The 13,228-nt window shown below is 34.0% G+C and overlaps 1 protein-coding gene across 1 annotated transcript; it reads left to right on the forward strand.

Moving 5' to 3' along the window:
• Positions 1–8,276: 8,276 nt before the first annotated feature.
• LOC131845376 (uncharacterized) lies at positions 8,277–10,325 on the forward strand (the record flags this gene model as incomplete). The annotated part of the gene is made up of 3 exons (XM_059194428.1): positions 8,277–8,932; positions 9,048–9,121; positions 10,109–10,325. Coding segments are annotated over exons 1-3 (877 nt in total), but the record flags the coding sequence as incomplete, so codon positions are not given.
• Positions 10,326–13,228: the final 2,903 nt, after the last annotated feature.

The raw sequence follows: 13,228 nt of genomic DNA on the forward strand, positions 1-13,228 counted from the left end.
ATAGTGATCACAAGGACGGGCTTTATCACCAAGTCACATGTTCACACAATTGAATTTTTAGACATTGTTTACTGGTCTGTTTAAAAATTTTCTAACTATTGAACACGTATCCAATATAGTGGATTTCTGTAGTTCAATGTAGCTAAATTTCCTTAAGGGGGTCTTCCTATGTGACGGCCTGTTTTTTAGGGATATTTTAGGATTTTTTTTCTACGACCAGTAAATATTTAGAGCTTCAAGTTTTTTATCATTTATTAACACATATTTGGACAGTATAAATATAAAATTTCAGCTAAAAATATTCAGTCAAACTAGAGTTACAGCGCTCTGAACACCCCCGCCTCGAAAAAAAGAGCTCCCACTTCCTCCACGATTCCGGCTGATCGGCTTATCTGAAAAAAACAAAAAAAACGGCGTTTTAATTTGTAGGCTTAAAAGCACGGAATGGCCTATAATCAAATGAATATAAAAAAAATTGGATTTTTGATAGACATTTGAAATAAAAGTTGCAAATTAGGCGTTTTTTTTTTTTGTTTTTTGCTATAAAAAAATCGAAGTTTTGAAAATTTTCGATTGATAATCGTTCATTCCATGCGTCTACATATATAGAGAGTGCCCTGTAAATTTCAAGTAATTCGGTCCAGCCGTTTCGGAGATACAATGGAGGAAAGTTTGAAAAACACAGTTTTGAGAAAAACGCGTTTAAAGTTTCAAGTCCGTTAAAAACTATTAAAATATCAACTTACTCTCAATCGGCGATGCCTGGTCCATAGAGTATTCCTTCCTCTTCCTCGTGAAACTCTTTTAAAGCAGATTGTTCAGCTCTTGAGTCAATCCTGGCTTGTTTAACGACATCACTTACGCGCCGCTCAGAGCGTAAGATTCGCTTTTCATCCCGTTTCTCAACATACGCTTGGGCTTCACGACCAACAGGGCATCCCATAATCGACATAACTTTTAAAATACCTTGAAAACCTTCATTAAAGATAATAACTGCTAAGTAGCTAGCAATTTCAACAACTTTGGGACCAGAATGAAGATGTTTAGGAGCGAAAGTCCAAATCAAAGAATTCAAAGATTCGTTATTGTTTTGTGTCTCTGCTCCTAAACAACGAATTAATAATTCGTCTTTCGATAAATCTTCGAAAACCGGTTTGATAGCTTCTTGGACTTGCGGAATTAGAGGTGGTTTATCGTGATGAAATTGGTCCAGTTCATTATTAGCTTCAGCCTTACGCCATTTACACCAACTGTCTTCGCCTTCTGGACAAAATTGATGCTGAGGGTTTTCATCAGAAGAACATTTGTGATAGTACGTTGCCCAAACTTCCTTTCTCATATCTTCAAGCGAATCTGGATGGCGTCGAATTGCTAATCCGTAGAATTTTGTAATTTCTTGGATAAATTTCTGTTTAAGTCTGTAGAAACGTGTCTAAACTTGTATAAACAAATATATTAATAAAAGGGAGGCCAGGTATAAAGCCGACGGTACACAATAGGCCCGGTCTCTAACTGCCAACTCACCGCTCCGAACCGCTCTTTCTTTTACCTGCTGTATCTTTAAAACGACTTCGAATTTTCTAAAATCGCTTTACTACCGTATTCTAGACATGTTAAGGGAGCAATTTTTGAAAAAAAAAATCGATTTTTTCAACCCATCACATAGGAAGACCCCTTAATTGCAGTTGATGTAATGACGAATGCAACGATTTTGGGATCACTCCAGTGGATGATAAAATAATAGGGATAATTACAACGGAAGCTTGGTGCCACATGTCTTTAATTTCTTCTGACAGAGGTAAGTATTTTTGTATTTTCTCGTTGTGTTTTTGTTTCAGGTTTTCAGTATTTGGGATGGATATATCTAAGAGGTAAGTTGTTTTTAGATTCTTATATATAAGTGTTATATCAGGTCTATTAGAAATTATTGATTTGTCGGTGATAATATCACGGTTCCAGTACAGCTTAGTGTCTTCATTTTCAAGAACTGCGGTAGGTGTATATTTATAATATGGTGTTTTGGTTGTTATAAGTTTGTTTTTGAGTGCAAGTTCCTGATGAATTAATTTTGCAACGTTGTCATGCCTCTGTACGTACTCTTTATTAGCCAATACGGGACAACCTCCTGTTATATGATTTATTGTTTCTGACCAATTATTACATAATCTACATTTATCACTCTGAGCAGTATTATCTTTAATTATATATTTTGTATAGTTACGTGTGTTTATTATCTGATCTTGTATAGCGATCATGAAACCTTCTGTCTCTGGGTATATATTTCCTCGTGTGAGCCATGTATTCGATGCATCCTTATCAATATGGGATTGATCTAGCTGACAGGGATATTTTCCATGGAGTTGTTTCCTTTTCCAGTTTTCTATTTTCTGTTCTGGTGTTATAATTTTATCTAAGGGTTTAAACTGATCGTTGTTAAGTTGTAGTGCAGTTCCAGATGTCGACATAGATATGATTGCCTTATGCAACTTACTGGTGTTGGAATGTTGTTGGAAGTATGTACGTAGATTTTCAACTTGGGAGTAATGTAAATTTTTGATGTCTATAATCCCTCGGCCACCCATTTTTCGGTTTAATGTAAAGCGTTCGACCGAAGAGTGTATATGATGTTGGTTATGTTTACGTGATACAGATCTTGTAACTGTGTTAATAGCATCAAGATCCGTATCTGTCCAATTAATTATACCAAATGAATAGGTAAGTACTGGTATTGCATAAGTATTTATGGCCTTTGTTTTATTTCGGGCTGAGAGAAGAGATCTAAATATTTCGCAGAGACGTTGCTTATATTTCAATATTAAATCAGATTTTACTTGTGTGTGATCTATAGTAGTATGTTGTACATAGCCCAGATATTTATACGTCTCTTTATAATTCATACTGTCTATTATCGCCGTCCCCAACGAAGAAAATCGTAATAGGAAAATGACAATTTTCCAGGAGCAAATAAAAACTGAATATCTTGAAAACTATCAAGACTTAAAAGAAGATTCTTTTATCAAAAATAGGGAATATTTTTTTGCACTAGATTTTCACTAAATTTTTATTATAAATTTTCTATGTCAGTCAGAAAATTGGGAAAATGTTCATTACTGAAATAAGCTATGGAAAAAATTAACGCAAACTAACTTTACGATAGTGTTCGACTGTAATCGCAAATCGGTGTTGCCTTAGTAATCGTTCATTGTGATATTGTTCCATGGTAAATATGAATGTACTTTCTATTCGTAAAATGACATTGCAATAATATTCAATGGTATAACTAACCTTAATATTACGGTAAACATAAATTACATTTGACCATTTTTAGGTGTTATGAAAGATAAGGGTTATTGGTAGCACTGTGAATTGAACCTAAATATTGTCAGCTTATAATCTACCGAGTTTTCAATTGGTCAAGACATAAAATCCTTACTAATATTATAAATGCGAAAGTAACCCAAAGTCACTATTAAGTCGCGAGCACACGCTAGTTGATTATATATTTACTATTTAATGGTGACAAATTAAACGCAAAAGATTTTACATAAATTTTTTATTATTATTATATGACAAAACATTAAAACAAAAAATAACTGAATTTAATTTTCATCTGTATAATTTAAATTACTATAAAAACTGTGATAACACTTAGGGATGGCCTCACTATCACACAAAGACTTCAGGTCAGCAAACAGAGCCTTGGTAATAGGTAAAGGGTGGCTATAAACATTTTTGAGTGTTTGTACATCAACCTGGCCAGGGACGGATTTCCGTCCTCGGTTGGGTTTGTTTAGTTGAAGTTTTGTATCCAACTCGAATGGATCATTATCGAAGTCATACTTATACTGTAAAATAGTTGGTTTCATATGAGAAACTCTCACCTCCATCAATTTCGACCATTGAATTTTTCGGCCTTGGACGTCGTTTAACCAATTCCTTCCACTAATAAGATTTTTTATGTCGTAGAAATCTACCTGCTCCATTTCAGTGACTTTATACCTTGGATGCGAGATTTTTGCGTTTGAAATTATACTGTAAACTTGTTTTGGAGTATACAGTATTTTGTTTTTCATAGCCTTCTCAATACAAGAATGCATATTGTCGCCTTCATTTTGGCTATGCCCAGTCTCGAAAAATCTGTGTGTTATATTTTTCACGCCATGTACTTGTACGGCAAATAAGTATAAGGCGAAGATATACCTATTTTTATTTTGACCAGTACAGCCGTCAGAATAAAATGAAAAATTTTCAATTCCTCTCAATTGTTCCTCCTGTATGAATTTTAATAAGCAACTACCAATTTCTATAGAACCCCTTTTTGCAATAGACATATGCCATAAAAAACAATGTCCGGCTTTGCGCATTAAATCAAAGACAGTAAAGTTATATACTGCATATTTTCTTTTATAATATAAAATTCCCACTTCGGACTGTAGCACACTTAAAACTTTTTCAAGATCAAACGCAGCAATAGTAGTGTTTTTTTCATCTGCCCTCAATTTTTCTTCATTTTTTATGTTACGGACGGTTTCCTTGTTCTGTATATGCTTTCTGTATGCTTCTTCTAGTGATAGTTCTCTTTCTTCATCTGCTTGTTCATAAAGGGAACATGTTGCGCATTGATCTTTTTTTGGTCGAAAGAAAGAGTAGTTAAATTCTGTATTAAATATAGTCTCATACTGTCGCTTTGTAGCCTTCTGATCTACTGTCAAATTTTGCTGTGGAAACCAAAGTTCATATAATCGATACATTTTTGAAACATTAAGTTGCTCTGACAAATACTGACTTGTTGAGTCTTTTCTTATGTAGTGAGACTCTACTGTTGGAAATATATTAATGTGGTCAATTATGCTTTGTTTAGTTAAGTTACTCATCTTTTGAGGCCTATTCGTATGACTCCCTCTCTGATCAATCAAACTTTCATCATTTTTTATTTTTTCTAATGCTGTATATACAAACTGCTCGGATATTTTCAAAGTATTTAAAAAATAAACCTTGCAAACAGTAATATCTGATTTGTTTAAGGGAAAAGTATAATTGATGGTTTGAGTTCTGTTTTGTTTTCTGTCTATAGTCATTTTCTTTATTGGTTTTGCTATTGTGTGTCTACTAATAAATTGCCATTGTAGTTCGTGATCAGCCATTTTATAAAAAGTTTTAAATATAGTTTCTCTCTGCTCTTCAGTGAAATTTTCGCTGCATTTTTTCTTACAAGAACACACAGGTCCCATTGTTTTAGCAGGATATTCTTTTTTTGTACGTTTGTTTGTGTAGCTTTTTCCAGAATCCTTCATTTTTTTGTTTTTATTATCTTTCCACTCACTCTCGTTTCTAGACCGTTTTCTACTGAGCTTCCTTCCTTCTGATTGATCCTGTATATTTATTTCTTCTATAGTAATGATGTGCTCCGTTTCTCCTGTACTATCTTGACTACTCGGGCCAGCTATTTGACTTATTGGGTTATTTATTTGCTGCATTTGAAGTATTTCCTCTGCCTGTATTACTTCATCTACCTGTTTAATCTCGTTAGATTTTTCTGTTTCTTTTCTTATCTGATTTTCTTCATTATCTGTGCTTTCTAAGGTTTCATCTTTTTCTTCTATTTCTATGTCATTTATCACTTGAAATTCTTCATAATTACTGAGTTTTAATAGAATTGGGGAGGTGGGGCATATTTCAATACAGAGTGTTTCATTAAAGGTGACGAGTTCAGGCTTTTTAATTATTTCTTTAGAAGATTCGTAGTACTCGTTGGTTTTGTAAATAATAGATGGAGATGCTACAAAATTTATATGACTATCTAAAATAAATGACAGATTAGAAATTGTTGACGGACTTTGATTATTATTCATTAACTCATCAATGCGTGCAGAATCTCCTCCAAAACTTGTAATACTACATGGTGTTAAAACTTGATTATCATGACATAACATAAGTTCAGTGCCTACAAGGTTATCTTTTTCATCTTCTACTCTGTCTTTATCATTTTCTAAGATATCTGTAACAAAACAGTTTAAAACCTTATATATAACAATGTCAATGTCTTTTAGTGTACAGATTAGAAATATATTCGAATAATGTTTTTTATTTTAAGTAATTAAATTAAATCAGTTGGTGAACTAACGTCGCCCCTTAACTTGAAAAGTAATTCAACTTACCACTTAGTTTATGCATCTGTTCTTCATTTTCGTCACAATCTTTTAAATTCATATTTGGATTGGTTCCATCAGCGATAGGTGAAGTCGGATTAGGGTCTCCTAAAAATCAAAATATCATACTAAAATTATGTAAAAGCTATCAGAGAACAAATTGGTTTGTAATCCTAAAAAATAAAATAAAACTATTACAAAACTTAACGTATTATGGATTCGTACAAAAATATTCTTTTACTTTTGACTAGCGTTTTTAAACGAATTTAGGTGCTATACCTATTCAATAAGGCAAATGACAAGACATGTTTCTATTATACATGTTCGAAAATTAAAACACGTAATCATAATGTATTGTACTTAATCATAATAATACAAAAATAAATAGCCCGATAGCAGATTATAGCTTGCCCTTTTATTTTACTAACCCAATTATCTCCGATAAGTACCAATACAAAAGGTTATTTATGATTTAGTAAATAAAATAATTATATTGTTAGGTGTAACTTCCTGTGGTGGCGCCACCATCGTGCGGCGCGTCTATAAAAGGCTGCGAAACCCGGTGTGCGGCCTCTTTTGGTCGACAGACGTGCTCTCGAACGAATCTCCGTATCATACCGTGTTTGCTTGAAAAGTTCTTTTACTGATTTCGTTAAAATTAATTATACGATTTATTATAAGTTTCTTTTATTTAATTAAATTTAGAGCATATTCCTAACATCAGAAGTGGGATTCGAGGCCATTTTTGGTCGCGAATAACATTTTTGACTAAGGATTGATTACATGTCGAGTAGAAAACGCCCATCGTTACGAGAGCACGCGTCTCCGTTCTCCACCTATCAAATATAGGTGAACTAGCAGCGTTAATGGACGCAAGTCTCAACAATTGGTGTCGCTGGAACAACGTGCGGTAGCTCAGCGAAACAGGGGTTCGCATATAGCTGCCGACGTAGATGCTGACGACGTGCCTGCGCCGGCACCGGCCCCGCCGCGCTGTCGCCGCCCGCGCAGACAGTCGGCGCGCCAGCCAGACCCGCCAACACGGCGCCAACGAGCGCACCTGGTGCGGTGGCGCGATCGGTTGCTACCTCAACAGACATTACGAAACGTCTTATCGACGCTTAATGTCATGAATCTGGTGAGATCTTTCCATTTTTATATTTCATACTTTTAAGTATGCGCAACATTGACGAATAGTTGCGATGAAATAGATCGTGGTCATTCAGTGAACCGACAGACGGTGTCAGTTTTGAGGTTAAAAAGTGAAGCAAGCGCGTAGTAACGTGAGTGGGCTAGTGATGATCATACTTGGTCATATATGATGGCAAACTACGTAGTATAGAAGTAGATTCTCAAATACGGTGCTATAGTTGCAATATAGTCGGGTATAGAAGTAAATTTAGTTCTTTTGAAAAAAAAAAATAACCTACGGACAAAATCGTATATGCGTTTTGTAAGAAGATAGGTCATACTGAATACGTTTACTTTACAAAGAAATAATCTGAATTAGGCTAACGCAAATTTTCGCCGTGACTTGGACTAATGATAATGCACATCGCGACGAAATTACCGCCGTAATATGCAGGTACCCACAGATGTTTAGTACGATAGTGGTTCAACAACTTCTTTTTTAATCAAATGATCGTTTTCGTGTTGTAAGGTGCACATATTATGCTGTTTAGGCGAAACGGATATGCGGTCTGGTTATACCCACAGATGTTTAGTACGATAGTGGTTCAACTTCTTTTAAATCAAATAATCGTTTTCGTGTTGAAAGGTGTACATATTATGCTGTTTAGACGAAACGGATATGCGGTCTGATTATACCCGCAAATGTTTAGTACGATAGTGGTTCAACTTCTTTTAAATCAAAAGATCGTTTTCGTGTTGTAAGGTGCACATTATGCTGTTTAGACAAAACGGATATGCGGTCTGATTATTTTCTTACTTTATCTGCAAAATTCAATAACATCTCACAAGAAGTAACTTCTTAATACCTTGTGAATATCTGAAACACGCCAGTACTCATTGGTAACGATATTTTTAATATTAAAAGCGCGAAAAATCATTCACGCGTTGCGCATTTGTCTGGAGTGGACGTGTCGTTATACATAACTGCCTACTTTGTGCTTCGAAGGAATCGTACATTTGTTATATTTGTTTATTATTGTGTCTATTGAGTGGACGCCACGTAAATATGTCCCTGCAACGTACACCACCGAAGTTCTCCTCAAATCCTGACATAAGTGCATCATCAGCCTCAGTGACTGACAAAAGTAATATAAATTTGCGGAAACGTAAACAACCACATGACGAAACAAGTAATATATTTTGTGAATTGGAGAAAAAGTTTAGTGACCAATTAAATATCTGGAATAAGAGAATTGATGAAGGTATTATGGAAACAATATCTGCTGCAGTTAAGTCATGTATGTCGCTTGAACTAGCGAAAATATCCACTACATTATCAGAAATTAATACATCGATACTTGGACTCCAAGCAGATAATGTCAGTGTCAAGGAATCAGTAAGTAATTTCATTACTCGTCTCTCCGACATGGAAACCTCACTCAATGCAGTGCATCAACGTCAAGATTTACTTGAGCAGCGCCTAAGTGCCATCGAAATTAATAATAAATCCCTGAACCAATCTCCAGATCAAATAAAAGCATTAGAAACCAAAATTAATTATATGGAACAACAGGCGAGAGAATGCAACATTGAAATATCGAACATACCAGAACGACGAAATGAGAATCTTATGGTCATCGCGACTAACTTGGGTACCGTAATAAATCAAAAAAATGTTCATAATGACATTATATCTATACATCGAGTCCCCCATGCCTCTTGGGAGGATACCCGACCCAAGAATATAATAGTTAAATTCTCCTCTAGGATCTTACGTGACAACGTACTTGCTGCATGCCGTCTCAAGAAGGGAATCAATTCTGAACAATTATCAATATCAGGTTCAGTGCATACCATTTATGTGAACGAACATTTAACTGTGAGAAATAAACTGTTATTTCGTGAAAGTCGACAAAAAGCTAAAAATCAGAATTACAAATATGTGTGGGTTAAGAATGGTATTATTTTATTACGAAAAACGGATAACTCTCCGGTTTTGGCAGTGCGTTCTTCGCATGATATGGTCAAAATTAAATAACATGCATGTGCCAGTATTATATAATGGCTTAATTATAATAATCTTAAATATGAATAATATACGTGCATTCATTTTGATCTATTCATGTACAGTATTCTGTGTGCGAGGGTATGTGTGCAATAACTGCGTGAGGTATAATGATGCTAATACCTACAATGTTTGCATTCACGAATACACGGTTCAACTCAACAAATCATTACTACTTTTGTTTTATGCACTCATATTAAACAATTTGTATTTGTCAAGTATCAGATATTTATTCTGTGGAATGATTGGTGAACATGTACATGTCATTGTTTGTGTATATACTACACACACAAAGTATTATTTTCAAAAAGTTTCATATAGGAGATATATACGTTTGTTATTGAATCTGTTGTTGCTTATAAATATTTTAATTTTAAGTCATAATTTTTATTATAATTATAAATGTTTGATGGTGAATGGTACTGTTTGTTGTGCATTCTTTATATACTTTAGAAATATAAGTAACGTAACGTTAGTCAAATTAATGTACTATCACGTTGACACTATAATACTTTCTCACATTTATGTATTCTATCATCCGATGTGTGTATCGACTACCTGTCTACAGCGTATATATTGTTATACAATAACATTTAGTAATTTATCTTGTCATTATTTTCTTAACATTCAGTGCGAATAAATATTTGTCCGTTTATTACCAAAACTGCAGAGGGCTGAGGACAAAATTGCACACGTTATATATGAATATATATGAATATTACACAATTTTGATGTCGTTATTTTAACAGAAACCTGGCTACAGGGTGATATTACTGATAATGAAATTATTGATAACCGATATCATGTATATCGATGCGACCGGGACCGAGTGGCAACGGACCGGAGAGACGGTGGCGGGGTGCTGGTGGCCGTACTGCGTGAGCTCGCCGCTGTCCCCTGCATGCCGCTCCCCGCCACCTCGTACTCGTACCGGTCCCCCCCGCCTATTGTCGATTATGTGTTATTAGAGATGCGCCTTTGTAACGGCATTACTTGCCTACTTAGTGCTGTTTACATACCGCCGAGTCAACATGTTGATGTATATTCTTCATATATAGAATATATCCAACAAATAGTACAGGAACGTAATGTCCAAAAGTTTTGTATGGTTGGAGACTACAATCTGTCAACACTTGAATGGTATTCAGATGGGTCGGGTCTTCAGCCAATTCTTACAAATAAATCAACCTTATCTGACAAAGAAATTATGTCATTTACTGCTCAAATGAATTGTCTACAAATTAACAACATAAGAAATAAGAATAATAAAATATTAGACCTTGTCTTTACTAATATCACAAACTGCAGTTTGACGCCTGCGCCGATTCCCCTTGTCCCGTCTGACGAACATCATCCACCATTTTATTTTATTGCCCCTTTGGATTTTAAGTTGAAATATATGTCTTCAAAAATTCAAAACCAATACTGTTTCAAGAGTGCTGACTATAGCGCAATCAATGAAGATTTATCTAAGTTGGATTGGTATGATTTATTTAAAGATAAATCGACTGAATCCGCTGTTGATATATTTTATGAAATTGTTTACGGACTAATAAAAAAACACGTACCAATTAAAATTATAAAATCTACTCGTTTCCCGCCTTGGTTCTCTTCTTCTTTGAAGCATATATATAAAGATAAAACTCTAGCATGGATTAAATGGAAAAAATATAAAAATAAGACTGATTATGAAAAATTTTCACTGTATAGAGAACGATTCAAAAAGGAATCACAAAAATGTTATTGTTCTTACATTGATAAAGTTGAAAGTAGTATAAAAGACAACATAAAATTTTTTTGGACATTCGTTTCTAATAGGGATGATATTCCTGAGTCACTATATTATAATGATAAAATCACTGAAAAACCTGAAGAGGCTTGTAATTTATTTTCAGACTTTTTTCATTCTGTTTTTGAACCCTCATCCGTAACAGAAGATTATGATATAGACAATATTAACTCAAATATAAACAACAATAGTAGTAATGTGGTAATAACTAACATTACATTCAGTATCGATCAGGTACTTAAGGAACTTAAGCTGCTGGATATTTCTAAAGGTGCAGGTACTGATAATATTCCAGCCTACTTTCTAAAGTTAACTGCAGTGACATTATGTAAACCATTGCACTATCTATTTAATAACTGTCTACGTGACGGTGTATGTCCGATTATTTGGAAATCAGCACGTGTCGTACCAATACATAAAGGGGGTTGTAAAAAATATTGAAAACTATCGCCCAATCTCAATTTTACCAACGTTATCTAAAATACTTGAGAGACTCGTGCATAATGCTATTTATCCCATAATCCATGACAACATTATTCCTCAGCAGCACGGCTTTGTTGAACGTCGTTCTACTACTACAAACCTGGTAGTCTATGCCTCTTATCTATTTGAGACTTTGGACCAAAACAAACAAACAGACAGTGTATATACAGATTTCAGAAAGGCATTTGATACAATAGATCATAAATGCCTTCTAGAAAAAATTGCATTCAACGGTATACGAGGTTGTCTTTGGCGTTGGTTTAAATCCTACATCACAAACAGAACTCAAAAAGTTGTAATTAATGGGCATGAATCCGATTTAATGTCCATAAGTTCTGGAGTACCTCAGGGGTCGATCCTAGGTCCTTTACTTTTTATAATGTTCATAAATGATGTCAATTCATGCTTTAAGTTTTGCAAAATTTTATTGTATGCTGATGACCTTAAAATATATCATGTAATTGATGGTCCCAATGATCATATACATTTTCAGGAGGATCTGAATCGTTTCAGCAGTTACTGTAAAACTAACAAGCTAACACTTAGTCTAACAAAATGTAAAAGTATCACTTTCTCCAGAAAGCGAAATATAAGCAAGTTCTCTTACACATTGTGTAATTCTGTCCTCAATAATGTGGAAATAATCAAAGACTTAGGTATTACTTTAGACACTAGGCTCGTACTTGATACACATATCGATAATATAATTAATAAAGCATATAAAATGTATGGTTATGTTATGAGAACCTGTGTTAATTTTAAAAGCCCTTCTACTTACTTATATTTATACAAAAGTCTTATTCGCTCTCAATTAGAATATGCCGTAACTGTTTGGAACCCTTTTTACAATATATATTCGGATAGAATTGAAATGGTACAGAAAAAATTTCTACGCCGATTACAATATAAGTTTTACCATAGCCATCTTTCTTATGACAGACTTTTGAAGAAATTTGATTTATTAAATCTAACATCGCGACGCACACAACTTGAGATTATGTTTTTATATGATATAGTCCAAAATAAATATGATTGCACCTCTTTGACAAACCAGATAAGTTACCGGGTTCCATCGCGAGCACAAATGAGAACGTCAAGAAAACAGGAATTGTTCGCTGTTAACAGATGTCGTACAAACTCTGGTACTCGGTCACCAATTAATAGAATTGTTAAAGCATATAATGATAAGTTCTCTAATATACATATATTTGCTACTAGACCATCATTATTCAAAAAGATGGTTGGTCAGAATTTGTCACATACCCACTTAACTTAATAGATGTTAATTTTTATTCTTAGTAATTCCTTTTTTTTTTATTTTTTATTATTATTATTTTATTTTATTTCATTTTACGCTTTCTTATATTTTTTTTATTTATTTATTTATTTACATGCTCTCGGTGAGTATTACAGTATAATACCAATGCACTCATCAAGGATTAAACTGACGCAATACATAGATTAATAGTAATAATAATTATAATAACAATAGCTATATATAGAAAACAACAACTACAGAAATTACAATAACAATAATAATTTAGACAAGAATAATACCTATTCTAATATTGTGACTCCACAAAACTTGTTACCGCTCTGTGAAACTCTGGG

This window comes from Achroia grisella, unplaced genomic scaffold, assembly GCF_030625045.1.
Source record: "Achroia grisella isolate CSIRO2021 unplaced genomic scaffold, CSIRO_AGI_Agris_v1 utg46369, whole genome shotgun sequence".
Lineage (NCBI taxonomy): Eukaryota > Metazoa > Arthropoda > Insecta > Lepidoptera > Pyralidae > Achroia > Achroia grisella.